The sequence below is a fragment of the Dromaius novaehollandiae genome, chromosome 13 (assembly GCF_036370855.1).
Source record: "Dromaius novaehollandiae isolate bDroNov1 chromosome 13, bDroNov1.hap1, whole genome shotgun sequence".
Lineage (NCBI taxonomy): Eukaryota > Metazoa > Chordata > Aves > Casuariiformes > Dromaiidae > Dromaius > Dromaius novaehollandiae.
In genome coordinates, this window is record NC_088110.1 from 3,509,608 (window position 1) to 3,529,314 (window position 19,707).

General features: G+C 39.5%; 1 protein-coding gene across 9 annotated transcripts in view; it reads left to right on the plus strand.

The window, feature by feature from the left end:
* The window catches only part of CNOT1 (CCR4-NOT transcription complex subunit 1), a 64,575-nt gene that overhangs the window by 8,038 nt on the left and 36,830 nt on the right, over positions 1 to 19,707 (plus strand). For all 9 annotated transcript variants that reach the window (XM_026107372.2, XM_026107377.2, XM_064519442.1 and 6 more), the window contains exons 3-16: positions 3,679 to 3,786; positions 4,504 to 4,602; positions 5,149 to 5,217; positions 5,321 to 5,375; positions 5,799 to 6,002; positions 7,568 to 7,736; positions 9,853 to 9,979; positions 10,284 to 10,394; positions 11,896 to 12,066; positions 12,664 to 12,791; positions 13,860 to 14,100; positions 15,660 to 15,779; positions 16,833 to 16,955; positions 17,190 to 17,341. In XM_026107372.2, the coding sequence (XP_025963157.1) occupies positions 3,679 to 3,786; positions 4,504 to 4,602; positions 5,149 to 5,217; positions 5,321 to 5,375; positions 5,799 to 6,002; positions 7,568 to 7,736; positions 9,853 to 9,979; positions 10,284 to 10,394; positions 11,896 to 12,066; positions 12,664 to 12,791; positions 13,860 to 14,100; positions 15,660 to 15,779; positions 16,833 to 16,955; positions 17,190 to 17,341 (1,877 nt within the window). The remainder of the gene's footprint in view (positions 1 to 3,678; positions 3,787 to 4,503; positions 4,603 to 5,148; positions 5,218 to 5,320; positions 5,376 to 5,798; positions 6,003 to 7,567; positions 7,737 to 9,852; positions 9,980 to 10,283; positions 10,395 to 11,895; positions 12,067 to 12,663; positions 12,792 to 13,859; positions 14,101 to 15,659; positions 15,780 to 16,832; positions 16,956 to 17,189; positions 17,342 to 19,707) is intronic.

The following is a 19,707-nucleotide window of genomic DNA, read 5'->3' on the forward strand; positions in this document are numbered from 1 at the left end:
GTATTGATGCTGTTTAAGTCATGAGTTTCCATTTTTGTGAGTTCAGTACGTGCAAGGGGCTCACCTGAAATCATACTGTCCTTTAAATCAATACTGTTTTCAATATATTACTTTTGCAGCAAGGTGTGAGTGGATTATTACTTGCAGATTTTTCATAAAAACTTTAATAAAGGATAATAAATATTTCTTTGGTTCGAGAGAAGTTGGCAGATAGATCTCTAAAATGGGGACAGATTGTTCCTTAGGCTTAACTGGAGACCTCTTAGACTTACTGTGTTGAGGGACTGCAGACTGATCTGTGGAGATGGCTGGTTTGTGTATATTTCCTTGTAACATGGATCTTCTGGGATTTCAAGACTGAATTCCTAAGATCTCCATGTTCCCTTGATTTTTAAAACTGGCTAGTATCACTTTACGTGCGTGGTTGCTAGTACAAGTTTTCATCAGATAGTTGAAGAGATTATACCTATATGTGTTAACTGCCTGTGTTTCATGGTATGCTGCTTGGTGTAATTCTTGGCATAACACACTCAGTCTTACAAAGATTGCATCTAAGCATACAGAGTAAGTAGGGGAAAACAGACCTGGAGCAGTTCTTCCATAAATGATTAGTGAAAATAGTTTCTGATCTTAAAGCTCTGGGCTTTCCTGCCTCTTGCATTTCTGACCAAAATGACACATGCATTCACAAACGTAACAACTGTGGCAAAACTTAAGCAACTGACTTCTGCTTTAACATGCTTTTGGTCATCATTTGACATAGGTGATGCTTTAAGACTGCTTTAAAAACTTGTAAGTATTATGTATTTGTCAGCTGAATTCTAAAGAATGGGTTCCTCTGCAAAGGTTTTCGTGGTCTCTGTCTTTCCTGGATTAGTGGTAAGGAGATCCTGACTACGGAGGAGGGAAGGGCTTTGCAGACAGATTCATCTAGGAAAGTAAAGCTTTCTGGATGTAGAGGAGCAGAGTTATTTGCATAGACAGAATCCCACTTACCTCTGTTATGGTAAATTCAAATTCAGGTGATTCAAAGTTCATTTTTAATTGTATAACAAACAATATGGTTACTTTGAAAGAGAATCTAAAGGCTGTCAGAATGTGCAAATCTGAGTTTTAACAGGCTTAGTTATGTTTTTGCTCAAGCTTCATCCTTTGTAGTTGATATGAAAAGATGTACTGGCAGTTCTACTAACTGTAGAATAAAGCTAACCTCAGTTTAACAGATGCCAAAAGGCATGCGCTTTTCTTGCAGGAGCTGGATGCTGGCATTTTCAAAGCTATTCAGTTGGTGATCCTCTATTTTTAATAGACTTTTTTTTGTCCCAGAGCTGACGCTTAGAACGTGCATGTAGTCTAAGACAGCAGCAAAGTAGCTAGAGAGTAAATGTATTCTAATAGTTTGGCTTTGCCAAACTCCATTCTTGATGTGGTGTAGCCAATGCTAAGCCCTATTCCTAAAAACCTGACGGGTTTCCGCTTTATTTATTTATGTAATGCGCTACTACTGTTGAATTGCTCTCATGAGATGAGAGTTCTGCTGTAACCTTCAGAGCTTAGCGGTAAACAAGCTGTGCCAGTCAGACGTTTCTTGTAGAACAGTTACTCTTTACAGATCATTCACTTGATGATCACATAGGCTGTCTGACAGATGGGAAGACTGGCCAATAGGAAGGGTTTTTTCCCAGCTCTTCCTGCAGGAAAACTGATAACTTTCATTCTGTTTCCTGGAAAAGCTTTTACATGAGCATAGCTAGAGTTGAAAGATGCTACACTGCACTTTGAGCCTTTGCTTTTTTGTTAGATTTTCAAATGATTAACCTTCTGAAGCTACTTCTAAGCAAAGAAACAATCTAATTCTGATGTGGAGAGGTTGTGCTGATGACTTTAATATGGAGTTTTCTTCCGCATCCACCTGCTCCTGTGAATTCATCTTTGGTAATGACACCAAATAGTTCACTGAACAGCTAGGAGATAGATCCTGCTTCATGTTGCTCTTGTTACCATGTCTAAATCTAAGTGTTTAGTTGGGATTGCCTAAAGGACTTGCCTATTTTCTGAAGTCTGAACTGGCTACTATAACTTGTTGTCAATTCTGTTTTGCTGCCTTTTGTACAAATTTGAGCTCCTTGTTACCTTGTCATGGGAGATGGTAGCCTTACACAGCACTGTCAGCATAACTGAAGTGGGTTATTTACTGTGGGCTGATATATCATGGGAATGTATGTTCTAGCCTCTGGTCAGGATGCAGAGCTATCCACAGACAGGGATACCTTTTTCTGGAGGAGCAAAACTTGGCTACTTCTGGAGGAGCAAACAGGGAAGGGTAAGGGAAGCACAGTGTCAGATAACGATAGAAGATTGAATTGAGAGCAGTTGGCGAAATAGCAGAAGCTGAAGAGGATGCAGCCTAAGGAAATGCCTTTTGTCCTTTTGCACAAAAACTACAGGGAAACAAGGATATTTATGGCAGGGTAAAGCAATGAACTTGACGGAGAAAAGTCAGAGCATGGACTGGTGTGTACTGGTGTGTGCTTTCTTGTTGTGTCAGTTGTTCAGTTAGAGAGGGGGAAGCAAAGGCAAAAATGCTGCCAATAGATGAAGGTTGGATTTGATGTTAACTGTTACTATTTGAAAAAATAACCTAAGTTACTGGTGATAAAGCAACTTCAAGCTTCTGTGATCATCGATTTTATTAAAATAAGTAATGGCAATCAGATAGATGAGGTTGGCAGGGGGAAAGAACAAACAACTGAAAAAACCCCAACACTGCAGAAACAACCTGAACGTACTTCAGACAGCAAGCTGCTGAGTTGGTCCATAGCCAAGAGTTAAATTTTAAGGCAAATAATAGAGGCCATTAATACAGTGTCGTTAGGCTCTAGTAATGAGTGAGATAGTGGTCGGAAACTAACAAATGCAGATCACCTATTTATGACTGAGATATGGCATTCAGTTCAATGAGCAGTGATGACAGGAAAGACTTGGTAAGGATACCTCAGCTTCAGTTTTTCAGCATATGGTGTTCAATTTTAAAGCTTGTTAAAGAGCAAATTTGAGCTGAACTTTTTTCTTTAGATGGCAGAAAACACTTCCTGTATAGTGTTCCCTTTATGTCTTAAAAGACCCTGGAATGATGGTGGCAAAGTCAGTCATGACCAGGAAGCTAGACAGAAGTTGTCTGCCAGCTCAGTGAAGATGTTGTACAGGGACCTGTCTCTCTGTGATAAATTCATGCTACACAGGCATAGCACAGGGATGCCAGTCATCCCAAGGCTTGCAAACTTAGGCACAGGAGCTCTGAAAAAAATGGGCAAGAGTGAGGCCATAGTACCATATGGATTCTGGCCTGCTTCAGTGGCAGAGAAGCTGGAAATCCTCAAGGTGACTTGAAAAGTGCTTTGCTCTAAGACTGCTACCCATAAAATGCATGGCTTCTATGTCAATGACTTATATGTAGATTGTTTCCTTTTTAATCAGTAACCTATAAAATAAGTTATTAACCCTACTTGCAAATGCAAAGTATCGAAAAAAAGAGATAAGAAAATACTCTCAGCCGTTTTGTTGAACAGTAATTTATTTTCCAGTGAAATTACTACAATATCTGCAGTACTGGTCCCAGATCATGCTCTGTAATGACTGTTTGTTACCAAGTTGGTTTTTTTGGATTTGTTTTTTCAGATTGTGAATCGGCACGGTCCCGAGGCAGACAGGCATTTACTACGCTGTCTATTCTCGCACGTGGATTTCAGTGGCGATGGTAAAAGCAGTGGCAAAGATTTTCATCAGGTAAAATTTGCACTGAGGCATCTGCTTGTTGCTTTTGATTACTAGAAATCTGCAGTGGGATATGATCCATTTTAAGCACAGAGGCAGGTTAGCGATGGTAGCTCCAAGCCAACTTCTGTTATGGTATGTAGCCTTTGAATTACAAGCGCTTTTCCAATCCTCTAGTCAAAAGACATAGAACTGTTGATCTCTGGCGCTTTAAACACCTTGATCTGGAAAAACAGCTTACGTACAATGGCTCTGTTCACCACATTCAGTACTCTACTTTGAAAGCCTTTCTTTGTGTGCATGTGTGTGTGCGGGGGTATTTTTGTTTTTTTTTTAAAACTTTGTCCAGATCCACTAACTGGCACTTCTGGTGTTGGGTATGTCTGTTCTCAGGAGTGTTTCTTCATCCTTAAGCAATTTTTTTCACAGATTTTTTTTTAGCTCTTAATAGATAAAACACAAATATTCCTGGGCTGTCTCAGAGCAATGGGTGTAGGTACATACAGCAAATGAAGCATAGCATACTTGCAAGTCCAGTTTTCTTTGCCTTTTGATGGAAAATATTGGTCACTTTCTGAATCAGAAAATGCTAATCAGAATTTGGACACAAAGCTGATAAGGTATTTACATTTTCTTGATTTGGTGCTGCTGCACATAGTGAAGAGTAGAAGTTTTATTTTATCGTCCTGTGACAAAACAGGGGTGTTAAAGTTGCCTTGTTCTTTTCAGACTCAATTTCTGATCCAGGAGTGTGCGTCGCTGATTACAAAACCAAACTTTATCTCGACGCTGTCCTACGCCATTGACAATCCGTTGCACTATCAGAAGGTTTGTATGCTTCTTAAAAGGGATCTTATATCGGAAACTGCAATGAATGTCTGTCAGAAACCAACCACTTTTCCTTCACAGTTTCTCAGGGCTCCTATGGCTAAGATTGGTTGTACCAGAATCTTCAAAAATTAAGCTTGCCCAGTAGTTTTCTTTTGCTGGGTTAAGCAAGTTGTTCAATCTCAGAATCACTAAAATTTAATTTTAAAGCTTATCGTGATGTTAGTATAAGCTTACGGCTTGTTTGTGCTGGCCAGAACCAAGATAAACCATTGGTGCTGCTGTGTTTCTTTTGGTATGAAAGCTATCACGGGGGTTTAATACTAAAGCTACCTGAAGAGTGTGATATGTGGGAAGAAACTTTTAGTGTGGATGTATCCAAAAAGAGCTCTAGAGACACTTATTTACCAATATAGGCTTCATGTTGAGGTACAGCAAATAGTTACTGAAATTCCATGCTTGCAGATAGACTCTAGATTACCTGGCACATCACAAATAAGTCTGATCACATAAGCAACTTCATTTAACTCTTCTTTCTTGTTTCAGAGTCTAAAGCCTTCACCCCACTTATTTGCCCAATTGAGTAAAGTCATCAAATTAAGTAAAGTTCAAGAGGTAGGTGAACATTTATTTCCAAAATATTGAAGTGTCTTTATGACTGACCTTGTTTGAAAGGATGGTTTGCTCTTACTGTGATGTCTGTTTTTATTGTTTGTAGGTGATTTTTGGTCTTGCTTTACTGAACTCTTTCAGCTCAGATCTACGAGGTTTTGGTAAGTGAAGTTACTAAAATACTGCAGCAGGGACACTTTTTATAGCAGTGTGCTAGCAGGATGGATGGGCATGTGCCTGCATGACCTGAGGAGGCTGCCGCAATTGGAATCAGTGGATCCACTGAAGTCTAACACCATTTTGAGAGGGGCAATAGGCAGCATGGTGATCTTCCCTGGTATGAAATTGGAGGTCTCTTCTGTGACTGATTTGCTAGATAATGAGTGAAACTGAGATATTGTGATATTTTACCTTTGAGTTGCTTATTGACAATCGAACTCTGTGGTATGGATTATGAGACTTCTATTTAAATCTGAACTGTCAAAGCTTTTGATAAACAAGAGCAAGAAAATTATACATAACAAAATGAGTCTTCATATAGAGACATTCTAGGTTTTGACTCTGGCCTCTTTTGTGTTCAAAAGCTGCCCAGTTTATCAAACAGAAACTCCCGGATCTTTTGCGCTCTTACATTGACGCGGACGTCAGTGGAAATCAAGAAGGTGGCTTCCAAGATATTGCAATAGAGGTCCTGCACCTTCTCCTCTCCCATCTCCTTTTTGGGCAGAAGGGAGCCTTTGGGGTAGGACAGGAACAGATTGACGCTTTTCTCAAAACATTACGTAGAGGTAAGTGTGGTGTTAGTCAGGAAGCCTGACGAAATGCAAACTTTGAAATGGGTTTTTGTAACTTACTGTGCAGACTGCTGAAATGGAGTAGAGGCTGGTGAGGTAGAACTGTCATCAAAATGTGTTCAAGCAACTTTCACAGCTCTAAACAATGACGAAAATGCCCATTTTTTGGCATCTGGCTGTAATGTTTTTCTTTTGATGAGCAGTGACACGAGATGGCTTCAAGGTCTGGATTTTTTAATAGCACGCTTTTTGATAAATATTTATTAAGTAGGCAATATCGTAGTCTGTTTTTGGTTGCTCATGTGGGATGGTATTTGTGGATTTGACTAAAGCAACCTCATGCACTGTCGTTTAAAAACCTGAACTCTATCGTATAAGAAACATATTATTTTAAAATCCCACCTCCTTGAAATGGTAATCACAGGGCTGTGTATATTAGATGCAGAACTAGGAGAAACGCTTGTACAGCATGGGAAGTGGCTTTGAATAAAGCTGGTTCGTTTTCTGAAGGCTACCCCTGTCCTTGTGTGATGGCAGGTGAAATTTTTCTATGGCCTATGAGCTGGTAATCTCCTCCTTTCCAAAGCGCTTGTTACCTGTGAACCTTCAGAGTAAGGAGAATTTGGACTCAGGAAGCTAAGTGAATTTAACTCAGTCCACTCCTTGGCTCTACAGAGACCTGGAGGGATGCACCCTATATACGGAAGCAAAAAGCTTCTTGTTTTTGATATGTGTATCTTTATTAGAGCAGTGTGATCTAAGAAGATTCATTATTAGCTCCTTTAATTCCCTTCTTCCTGTTGCCTTGCTTTGTAAAGTTGGGTACCCTTCTGTGAATGGCCTCAAAAGGGTATGGAGGCATTATGCCTCATCTTGCAGATTATGTGGGCCACTCATAATGTGTCTTTACTCTGCTGCTTTCTACTGTGAGCAAGACTCTCAGCTGCCCATCTGTTTTTCTCATTACCTTAAACTTTGCATCCCTGAAAGGAAGAGGGGAGGCATTCTCTTTCTCTCCATCCCCAAATCTCTGTTTTAGATTGCTAGACTTTAAGCTGTAGGCTTCATAGCCGCTCCTGTTTTCTAATACTTCCTGATTTGGAGGAGAGGCTTGCTCTACTTGCTGTATTGTTTCCTGCTCTGTGCTTTCTTTGGATGACTGCTCTTAGTGACAATCTGTAGTTCTAAACATACCTCCACCACAGCTGCTAGCTTTCTGAGCAGCTGCAATGAACCTGTATGAGCTTAATCTGTTTTACGTTCTTGTTCCCTAGAAATATGTAACTGGCAGTAGAGAACCTGGGAGGTGGGATGGAGTAATGCTGCATGAGTACCCTCTTGATCTCTGCAGCAGCAGCAGAGAAACTAGTGCACCACTCAATTTCTAATAGTCACTTGGATACCAGTGGTGCTTTTGTGTGTGTGGGGGGTGTTGTTGGGTTTTTTTTTTTTTTTTTGGGCGGGGGGGGGAGTTCTGGTGTTTTTTTTTTTGTTTGTTTGTTTGTTTTGTTTTTTTTTTTTGTTTTTTTGACACAGATGATTTTTACTCTCATCTTTAGATTTTCCCCAGGAGCGTTGCCCTGTGGTGCTTGCACCACTTCTATACCCTGAAAAACGGGACATTCTAATGGACAGGATCCTGCCTGATTCTGGAGGGATAGCCAAAACCATGATGGAGAGTTCTCTGGCAGACTTCATGCAAGAAGTTGGCTATGGCTTTTGTACAAGGTTTGTAGGAAAACGTTTGCTTAACTTACTAGAAGGGAATCAAGCATCTTAGATGGTGGTTGTTTCCTGCTTCTTTTCTCGAGATGAAAGGTAAAGACAACACTTTTACTAAAATAATTGGAACTTCATTAAGTATTAGGAGGTTATCTGTTTAGATTCTTGCTTTGTATTTTGTTTACTTTTGATGTTGTGTACAGCTTATCTGTTGAAACTGTGTAAGACTTTCTCATGGTAAGAAAAGCATCCAAATTCCTTGTGAAGTTTTTATAAGAATTTGGTCTTCAGCATCCTTTATTTTTAACAGAAAATGGATAGGTAAGCATGAATTCCAAATAAATCCTACCAGGTCTTTGGGAGCACTTTACTCTTAGCTAATGTCCACATGAAGTTGGTTACAAAAAACTGAAAGTAGAATGTCACTTCAGGAGAGCAGACCAAGAGCAGTTTTCTGTTAGTATTGGGTTTTAATCAGGGTGGTAGGCACGATGATAGAGGTTATTTGAAGCTGTAGAATCTACTTGTGATAGTGAATTGCTGACAAGAAAGCAGCTCATGAAAGCTGCTTTTAAAGTCTTTCTGTCCACTTACGCAGGATTATTTTGGTAAAATACAGCTGTCTTAAACTTGCCCTTGTTTTATTTCTATATTTGTAGCCATTCTTCACCCACATCTTCAAAACAGTGTTCCGTATACTTCTTGCACTCTGTCCCTTGTTTGAAATTTTAGATGTGCAGATCTGTTAACTTGACCTGCTAGAGCATTGTGAAATGGGTTGTCGTTCAGGGAGCTGTGTGAGCTTTCCTGGAGTGGTATGAGCAATACTAAAGATCTTTCCTTATAGCACCTTGCACAAGTATTATATTAAATTGGTTATGTATGTTACATAGACACATGAAATGGTGAATAGGAATAGTTACCAGGAAAGTAGAAGGAGAAACCGGATTCTAATCAGGATGTGTCTATTGGAGAGCTAATTTGAATGTATTAGAAGTTTATTTCCTGTTGTATATCTGCTGTCTCTGCACAAATTCAACTTTATTTTTGAATGCAGATTTTAAGGATGAAGGATAGTATTCTAATACTGGCAGTGATGATGTAGGAGCTTGCAAGCAGGTGGCCAGTTTTGAAAGGGGACATAGTATTAGCCCTTGCTAACATCTTTTAAAAGAAGGTTTACTTGAAGCCCAAGCTAAGAGAAATAAATGATTCTGTATTTTAAAAGAAAGAGATAAGACTTTTGATCGCTTCGGAGAAGTGATTAGAACTTGGACTATTTTAACTTACGTTTATGTTTGTGGAGTGAAATGTGGAAGCACACAATAAAAGTAGCATGTTGGAGGTATTGAACGTGAATTCCCTAGATAACACATGCCTATTAAGAGAACATTTTTTAGTCTACGCTGATGCTGTATAAATCTTAACTTGCTGGCCTATTTATGCAATGTTCACGTAAAGTGAAATAAATACTGCAAAAAAGGCCTTCAGTTCTAAAACAAGTACTTAACCACCTGCTCACTGCTATTTTGGCTCTGTGAAGGTTTTTGCTAGTGACCTCTGATCAGAAAAGCTATGGCTTATATCAGTTTAAAAGGCATACTTTCACAACTTAACTTTTCCATAATGCACACACTCAGTTTGAAATGTGTGTTGCTACAGCTTTTGTTTCACTTTTAGATAGCAGAAAACTTCATTCTTTGAAGTTTTGACCTGTATCCCAGGTCAATGCATGGAAGTGCTTAATTAAAAATCAGAGCAAATCCTACCCCGTGTTATTACTTTGCTAGAACATAGCCAGTAAAACGTCTTTCACTGTGATTTAAGTAGACCTAGCTTTGAATTGAGCATATGGCAATATATGCTTTATGGAAAAAATTGCATGAACTTTCTACTAAATTTCTTCTTGCTTGTCGTAGGAGATTTTTGTTATGTTGGATCATTGGGCTCATAAAACTATGAAGTTGAGTGTATTTTCATATTTTGTAGTTTGTGCAATTATTTTCTCCCTGCAGTCTGCCTTGTCTCAACTGTATTTACAGGTCATGTTTTGGTCCATCTGTTGTACCTCACAGTAAAAGCTGCTTTAGTACTAAGGTGTATCTGTTTTGTTGTGTCTTAGTGTTGAAGAATGTCGCAACATAATCATGCAGTTTGGTGTTCGGGAGGTCACAGCTGCCCAGGTTGCCAGGGTTTTGGGGATGATGGCTCGGACTCATTCGGGGTTGACGGACGGTATTCCATTACAAGTGAGTGGCCTACTGGAGTGGGGGTTATGTGTATTTTAATAAGCAGAACATGGGGAAGTGAAACTTTCGCCTTAAATTTAAACATTTATTATTATTACTATTATTTTTATTCAATATATGTACTTAACTGTTCTGTAATAAATGTCTATAAAGTACTCTTGAAAGACATTCTCAGCAGTGGACAGATGGTGTCTTTACCAGTCTGAACCTGTGCTTTCCTGCATGGTGCAAATGTTGTGTAGCTAGTAGCTTTTAAGATTGTTTTATCTTTAACTAGTATCTGACTAGTGTATTTAACTTGCAGTCTATTTCGGCTCCTGGCAGTGGGATTTGGAGTGATGGGAAAGATAAAAGTGATGGAGCACAAGCCCACACCTGGAATGTGGAGGTCTTAATTGATGTTCTTAAAGAGCTGGTAAGTTTGGTGAGCATCTTGCTCTTTAATGCAGACCATTTGAAGGAAAGTAGTATCTCAGTGTGAATATAAGGCTTAATAGGCTCCTAACAGCCTGCATGGCTTTGAATCTTACTAATGTAACTGCTCTGCTCTTCTTAACTGATTTTTTTTTTTCCCCTCTTCCTCTTGAACAAGAATATTTTGAGGAATTCTGTGGGAAATAAAAACTGCCTGTGCTGCTGACTTGCATACAAATTGAGATTTATTCCATACTGTTTGCTCTCACGTACTCCAGCATGTGCTGTTTGGGTGTTTTATGTTTGAAGAACTTCTTTCTGCCCATGGAAAGAGACTGTGCAGCAGGCACCCTGCTTTCAAAAGCTTCTTACTTGTAGGCATTCATGATAAAAATGAAATGTAAAGTTTTTGTTCCGTTTCTAAAATTCTAAGCACTTGTATATGATGACAGATGTTTTCTACCACTTAATAAGTATCAACTGTTAGTACTGCTTCTTTTTTTTTTTTTTTTTTTGCTTTTTTTAACCTTAGAACATACAGCTAGCTTGCTCTCCATCATGTAATAATATCTGAATCCCATTCTGCTTTATAGATACTAATAGGTTTTAGTTGTCAATTTAGGTGTACTATTGTAATTATTACAAAGAGCTCTCTATTGCTTGTATCTTTTGTTACATTCAAGAAGACCTTGCTATCAATTTTTTTTCCTTGTATGATAGAATATGCGTCTTAGAGAAATAACTGTGGCTGTAGCTTACACAAATGGGATGAGTGCTCTTGTCAGCTCCTCCTCTTGTCTAGAAAGTATTTACTGTTGTTCAAACACTTCATTCTCTGTCCACCTTTCCATTTGTATAAGCGTACTGAAGTCTCTTTTCACCCAGCTGATAAGCTTCAAATTTACATTGCATTGTATCAGCTTATCAGGAAACTGGCAAGATGAGCAGTTAGTAATTCCAGGTGCTCACCTACCTGTCTCTGAAAGGAGGGTTCTGCATTCCATAATGGCCAAAGTTTCCTCCATCCTTACGGTTTCATACTATTGTTGAAAATGTAATGGGTGCTTTGCAGGTATTGGCACTGTAAATTCTTCAGTAGGAAAAAACGAGTTCTGTTTGCCAGCCAGTCAGGCCCTACTGCCACTTATTGGAGAGCACAAGGGCATCTACAAATGCAATGAGCTAGTATGCTAAGAAAGGAACTGTTATTTTCTTGAAAACTTACTAATTAAACATTTGGAAGGATAGAAGTTTTACAGCTACTGACTGTAGTGCGTGAGGAAATGCAAGCTCAGAGGCTAGTTTTGGACATTGTTAAGTTGCATTAAGTTTTCAGAACTATCCAAATCAAATTCTTTTTAAAACAAACAAATTTTTCTTGCAGCTAAGAGTCAGGTGGATGTTATGCTGAGCAAAATACTATTGAAGTGGGGTTCTTGCTAGAAGGTACTGGAGACTAATGCTTAAGGCTGACAAATTTCTCTTGTTTTTACTGGTTGCAGAATCCTAGTTTGGACTTCAAAGTGGTAACCTATGAATTGGACCATCCAGGATTTCAGATTCGTGACAGCAAGGGCTTGCAGATTGTGGTGTTTGGGATCCAGAGAGGGCTAGGCATGGAAGTCTTCCCAGTTAACGCCATATATAGACCTTGGAAACACGCAGAGGGCCAGGTAGGCTTACCGGTGTTTTAACTTTACCTATTCAACACTTAAAGCTGCTGAACTTCTGGAATGGAGAATGCAGGTTGGTAATGAAAAACCTAATTTCTAGACAAAGCAAATTTGAGAACTAACAATATAATCATTGGCCTAGAAGGCATAGGACTCAGGTATATTACTAACGTACCATCCGTTAATTGAACTGTCTCTGCATTGTTTGGGAGGAGTTCATCTTCACTTACTCTGCTTCTGTGACATTGTCTTCATTTTTAATAGTGTTCTGATTTGCAGCTGGGCTTGGAATTGTTCTGTAATGTCTGTGTTCTGAGGCTTTTACCTGGTTACACAAAAAGGCTAGAGCTTTGCCTGCAAAACATGACTCTATGAACAGGTTCCCTTGGTACAGCTGTGATTGTCACCCTCAGAAATACTGAGGAGAAATTCTTACTCTAGTGAAGTTCAGTCTTATGTAAAACACACTGATAGTAAGTCTTGGCTCATTTCTACAGCATCTGTTGATTTTTGTATCCCTCTTGGAAATGCATGAGTTGATGAAGTAAAACCTGAAACTCTAAAGACCTAAACTATTTTTGATATCATTTATTCCAGCTCTCCTTCATTCAGCATTCCCTCATAAACCCTGACATCTTCTGTTTTGCTGACTACCCTTGTCATACTGTTGCCACAGACATCCTGAAAGCACCACCAGAGGATGACAATCGAGAAATTGCAACATGGTAAACCTCCTCTCCCAACTTCTTTTCTTGCCTAGATACAGAGTAAGATTACTTCTCCAGTCAAATACAGCTTTATCTTCATGCAGCATCAGTTACTGTAGCTATGTGTACATTCCAGTAGATCAGCCATTAGTACTCGTTCCATGCTTGATTGGTGAAAGCTCTTGTATTATCAGAACTTCCTATGTACTTCCATAATATCTGAAAATGTACTGCAAGTTGTTGCTTTTATTGGAGTCTTCTGGTTGTCTGGAGAATTCCTACTAATATATTTTGGCAGATGCTGTGAGCCTGAGAGGAGGGGTAGAGTAAATATGAATTTCAGCTGTCTTTCCTAGGGTGACATTAGAGAAACTTGCTCCATTTATATGAAATAAGTTGTGTGTTTTAAATAGTAAATTTATACAGCTGTTGCTCAGTTACTGCGCAAAGCTGAATAGTACAGCTTTTTCTGAGCTGACCATTACATCCTGTCTTTTGACACAGTACATGAGGTTAATATCTAGGCATTGACAGTTGAAAGCCGCTTGCATTTTTCTGTCTGTAGGTTATATAGCTGATTTCCGAGAAGATTTGCTTCTGTTCCTGTAATATGGCCCAAAATAGGGAATCGAAGCATATGGGCAAAGTGGGACAAGATGGCAAAGTTTACTCATCTGTGAAGTAGACAAAGCAGGTAGAATATTCTCTCCAAGCTTCAGAGAGGGGGACTGTGAGGTGCAGAAAGAGTTCCCTTGCTAGAAGTGTGTTTCAGGTTGAATTGTCCAGGTGACCCACCTCAAGCTAAACTTTTTGTCATTGGTGTTCGATCTCCTTCCCTAACAAAATAAGCAGCTCTTGATCTCTTATTGTTTTGTAAAATCTGAGTTACATTTCTTAAGAATGTTCCTATAGGCATAACTGTATGCGATAGGAGCTCCATTGTTAGGCTCTAAGTTGCTTGCAATGGGTGCTAGTTTATATTGTCTCGCAGTTCATGCTACAAAATGCTTGAATCCAGGATCCTGCAAGTTAACTACTATTTAATTTTTGGGGGGTTGTTTGTTTTGTTTGTTTTGTTTTTGTTAGGAAGAGCCTGGATTTGATTGAATCTCTGTTACGATTGGCAGAAGTGGGACAGTATGAGCAGGTTAAGCAGCTCTTCAGTTTTCCTATCAAGCACTGCCCAGATATGTTGGTATTGGCCTTATTGCAGATCAACACTTCCTGGCATACCTTGCGCCATGAACTCATCTCCACGCTCATGCCAATTTTCCTTGGCAACCATCCCAACTCTGCCATCATTTTGCACTATGCATGGCATGGACAGGTAAGTGTTTTCACTGAACGTGCCTGTAGTTTGTTCATGTAACTGGAAGCTTGTTAAATTGGTTGTACAGTTAGAACAGCAATGCCTGTATTTGCTTATGGACAGCAAAGTTTAAAACTCAAGAGGTGAATTATCAGCACTTTATGCAAAATAATGGATTGTTCCTGCCCCTTCCCCCTCTCCCCCCCCCTTGAAGCAAATCACAGCAATTTGCTTCTCTTCGGGGAAATTTATTCAGAACAAAAAGGAGTCAGAATTCACTGCGCTAATATTCCAGGAAAGATGTAGAGATCAAAGTTAAAAAATATGTATACTTTTAACAAGATGAGCAAAAAATTAAAAACATGTTGAGGTTATAGAAGCTTCAAGCAGTAAGAAATGAGAAGGCTTAAAATGAAAGAGTCTCCATTGTGCTTGCTGAAAGAGGGAGGCTATTCTAGGAATAATGAAACTGCTTATATCATAGAAAGTTTTGGGTGTTATCTGAAAACGTAGGACTGGTCACAGACTTTCTTAAAGGAGATGTTCCTTGCAGAGACAGGGTAGTGTATAGGCCAACCCTGTCCTTTTAATGGATAAGCAAGTAGGCTTTTATGGACTTGCCTTTCTTAAAGTACAGCCTTCATCATTGTTTCCACTGGTAGTTAAGCAAATGTGAGTCATAGGAAGAAACTTATGGCAGAGGAAGCCTCTGGGGTGGGGAGTGGGAGGAAGTTTGCATTAGAAAACATCTTCTGCTCGAGCACAGTAGAGTTGACAATATGAAGCTTGACCTCAAGGGTGTCTTGGTCCACACTGAAGCTTGACCTCAGAATGTCTTGGTCCACAGTTAATGTGAAGTCATGGTTGGTTGCTAGCTAACCATGGAAGTGCTACTAACTTTTTATATTTTTCCTGATAAAAATCTTAAACTGAAGACTGGAGGGGGGGCTGATTGTGTATTTGGGTTTGAGGCGATGTATTTTGTTGCATAGGGTCTTGAAATGGCAGATTATGCAATTTTTCAGCACTGTAGGGTACAGTTAGAAGTGCAGAATAATACTGTGTGTCATGGTGCTGCTCTACAACTTGAGGATGTCTGGCTTCCCCCAGTGAGGGAACCTTACACAAAACCCTTGCTGTGGTCAGAATCTTATTCGTGTTGTAATTGAAATTTTGCCCCTATGTGAGCAGAGAGCGAGATAATTGTCGTTTTTTTTAACCGTGTTGTTGCAACTCTTGCTTCATGAGAGCAATGCAAGCGTAAAGTTCTGTAAATGGTTCATAGATGTCAAAAGCCGTTTTTCTGCAGTTGAGAGGAATTAGGCTTGTACAGTGGTAGGAGTGACATGGGGTATGTACATATTCATCATTCATAGTCATTCTACATCCTTAACTGTAAGCTCCTGAGTAGTTTTATTATCTCATGATAAGAGCCAGAATAAGAAACTGAATTCTGAAGCCAGAGAGTAAATATGTTTGCATGTTAAGATTTAGAGGTGAAATATCCTACTTAGTATTTAAATAGCTGATCTTTTCCCTGGAGGCCTGAAGTACAATCCTAATTTAATTCTCCTTAGGGTCAGTCTCCTTCGATTCGCCAGCTTATCATGCATGCAATGGCAGAATGGTACATGAGAGGGGAGCAGTATGACCAGGCAAAATTGTCACGTATTCTTGATGTGGCGCAAGACTTGAAGGTAAGTTTTGCAAAACGCTGTCATCGTTTTAGCTCTGGTGTCTTGTGCAGACTTGTTCAGTTTATAACAAAGCTAAGCTTAGCTTACATGTGACTAAATTAGTAAGGATTGCTTTGTTTAAACATGTCTGAGTTAAGTTGTTGCTGTGCCTAGTCTTAAAAGTGTGTATGTTCACATGCTTGTAAGTGCTCTTGAGCTGAGTTGTGGCATCCGACTACAGGGCTTTCTAGCCTGCCCAATTGTGAAGCCAAGGCAGTTTTACTTGGTGTTTGCAGTAGAGTACCTACATTAGTTGGTTACTATGGCTTAGCTGACGAACATCTCAGTAAGCAGTATAACTCAGCTGCTTGCTGTATGAACATGCTCTAAATTCAGGAAGCGTTTCAACTGTTAAAACTTTGAATACCTTTGAAATGGTAACGTAGAAAATATTCTTCAGAAAGTTGTGTAAAGGTGGCACTGCTGAGCTTAATCAGAAGTGGCTTTCTTAAGAATACTGCTAGCTCTTCAATTGTTTACAAGTTCACAGAAGAGACTGGAAAATGTGACCAAGTTCTTTGAGGCCTTTATCACCTGTTAAAGATGCAAAATAATTGAGTGACACAAAGTGCAAGAGCGCCAGCTGCTGCTTCAGATCAGTTTTGTCACATCTGTTACTGTACTCAAAGATGAGCACTTTGAACAGATGTGTTCAAGGTGGCTCTGAAGTGGTTGGGTTGTGTTTGCAGGGAGATGCTAGGCTATTTTGATTCCTTTTGTTGCCATGGAAATTTGGTAGCTCTTGGCCACTTGCTGGTAGATTTTCATGTAAAGGAACCTAAAACTACAAGCACAAGGTCACTTCAAGACGGTAGAACCGTGCTTTCAGAACTAGAGCTCTTGCTTATTTGTGTTAAAGTGAGCTATAAGTGAAGCTAATAGTACTAATCTTTTTGTTGACTAAGAAAGCATAGCAGCAAAACTTCTTGCTAAAAAGTACATGGGGATTAGAAAGAAAAGGAAGAAGGATATCCTTGTGTCTTCACTAGTAGTCTTCTAATTTTTTTTCTTTAGGCCTTGTCAATGCTGCTAAATGGTACTCCATTTGCCTTTGTTATTGACCTTGCTGCACTTGCCTCTCGACGGGAATACCTCAAACTTGACAAATGGCTCACAGATAAAATTCGGGAGCATGGGGTAAAGCAGGATTTTTCTCTTTATTTCTGCACTCTATTATCAGTGACTAACTTAAGTCACTTTTAACAATTTTATAAGTAGTGTTGAAGTTGTGGAAAGTGTCCATGGTCTCATAGTTCAACACTTTCACTGAACTATAATAGCTTAGTGTGATTCTTTCCACCGTGCAATTGCCAAGTTTGAAAAAGTGTCTTGGATGCAGTCTGGGAGATTAAGATAACACTTTTTCCTCAGGAGCCCTTCATCCAGGCCTGCATGACTTTCTTAAAGAGAAGATGTCCATCGATCCTGGGTGGCCTGGCTCCAGAAAAAGATCAGCCCAAAAGTGCTCAACTTCCTCCAGAAACCTTGGCAACTATGTTGGCTTGTCTCCAAGCTTGTGCTGGGTAAGGATTACCTCGCGTATTGTGAATGTGTAATATGCTTGAAACTTGGTTGTCGGCCTTGTATTGCGCGTGTTCACAGCTATTTTGGAATTTCATATGGAGAATGGAGTCATGGAGAGTATGCAAGCTTGCATGGCTAGGTTCAGTAGCGTATTTAATTTCGCGGTGAAACTTCCGTTATAGGCTTAGTCGCAAGAGCTTGCAAGAGCGTTCTTGTCTCTATAAGGAAACAGATGATGTGATCTTGGTAACTGTGGGATGGCTAGTTAGTCAGATATTGGCTTGCTAATGACTATATACAGGGCTGTAATTTGGACAAAAATGAATATAGACCATAACTACAGAATGAGAAGGCATCTTGGAAAACAGCGATTGTATGAAGGATTTCACAATTGCAGTAAGCAGATGCCTCTATGTGTGAGTGGCTGTTACCCTAGCAGAAAGGGCTAATGCAATCCTTAGGGATTTGCGGCAGTGTACGGAAAAAGTTGGTGATTGTAACTTAATTGGGACTGAAACCAGAAATGTGTAACTACCATTGTCTTTATTTGAAATGCTGGCAGTCACAAAAGGTAGTCAAAGGATGGAAAGTATCTAAGATTGTCTGTAGTTCAGTTTGGTTAAAGTCCAAAAGGAAAAAATGCTGGTCCTAGAGAGCTGTTCCATCTGCTAGCAGGAGCGATAGACCATGGAAAGGCTAATGGAAACTTAAATTGGACAAAGCAATTTTGAAATACAGTGTTAATGTTTAAAAATGACTAAATATTGAAAAATATAAAAGTGGTGTCACTTCTTGATACTGTCAGATCAGGATGCTATTCAACTGTGGTAATCTTTCAAAAAGATAAATTAGGCTTCTGCAGTGTGACATACGAGCCAGAGGCTGGAAGCTGGTGGTGGTGCTGGTTTTGGCCTTAAGCTTTGGCCCTCAAAGGGGCTGGTGTGTTGGGAGTGCATGTTACCTGATCTAAGGCCTCTGTTGCATCCCAAAATGTATCCTTTGGTGTCTTGACAGATGTAAGAAATATCTTTAAAGGTACACAAGAGGTTGCTGGTTCTCACGTAGACACCAGGAAATGAGTATCAACACGAATCATTGTCATGATTAGTATTTCAACTGGAAGGGAATGGAGGAGGTACCTGGAAGACTTTAGGAGAAAAGGCTCTGCTGACTTCTACTGGGACCACTGCAGTTAAACTTCAAAATGCTGTTGAAACGTTCTTTCTGAACCGTATTCTGTAGTCCATCTTTTGGCCTGAGAAGATCACTTACTTTTCAACTGGGAATGCATCTTGTTCCAGGGCTGTAGTTCACAAGTTAACTTAATTTTGCCTGTTACCCTGTCCACGCTTTAGAGATTTAATAGTTAACTGTAGACTTGACTTGCATCTAACTTCACTGTGTTCTGAATCTTAATGTGTTACCAAGTTTTATTTATTCACTTAATTCCAAAAGCCACCAGTTCTCTACTGGCACAATTTTCTCAGCTTTTTGTTTCTTCTTATGGCTCCTTGTATTCCCTTTTATGCAAGAATGTGACCTACTTGCAGTCATTTTCCATTAGTTATTCCCTTTAAGCTGTAAAGAGAAAATACTTAGATTTCCTTCATGATGCTATCATTCTGATTAGTTTAGGTTTCAGTCACAAATGGAAATAGGCATTGTAAAGATTAGAAGATTAAAATCACAATAAATATTAAGTATGGCTGAAAGGGTAACTCCACTACACCAGCTGAAATCTGCTATTATAGGTAGTTGATTTAAGAGCAATTTCTTTAATTAGGTTGTAGTTATTACTTGTTCCATTACATGACCAGGGAGACTCTTTTCTTAGCTGCTAAGATGCTGCATCTTCTGAGAATCTTTATTTTTAGGCAGCTTGTTTATCATCGGTGAGCTCTGCAGTTGTGGTACATAGCAGTGAGGCTTCAAAAAGAAGCAAGTGTTCTCCTTACTTGCGGTGTTTTTAAAATGAAGTCAGGGTGACTGTAGCTGCTGCAGGCTACCTTATTAAATGAGTGTGTGAATCGCTCTTTCAGAGGTTTTGTAACAAACTGCATAAGAAAAATCTTCCACCTCAAGAAGTCAGGCTGAGCTGAAAAGCAGCAGTAGTACCTATTTCCTGCAGCGGTATTCAGGATAGTCCCATGTTTGCCGGTGTAGAGAATGGTCATCCCTTGTCAGTCACTGCCTCAAGAAGGGAAGAAGCTTCTGGTTGCCTGTGCCTAGGAGAATGAAAAAGCTTTTTCTCCTTGCCTGCATATTGGCTCCTGTCTGAGGAGAAGGTGATAAATGCTTTGCTGGGGAGGGCTTAGATGGCTGAGGGAGAACATAGGAAGGCTAGTGGTGGAGGTGGTTTATATGA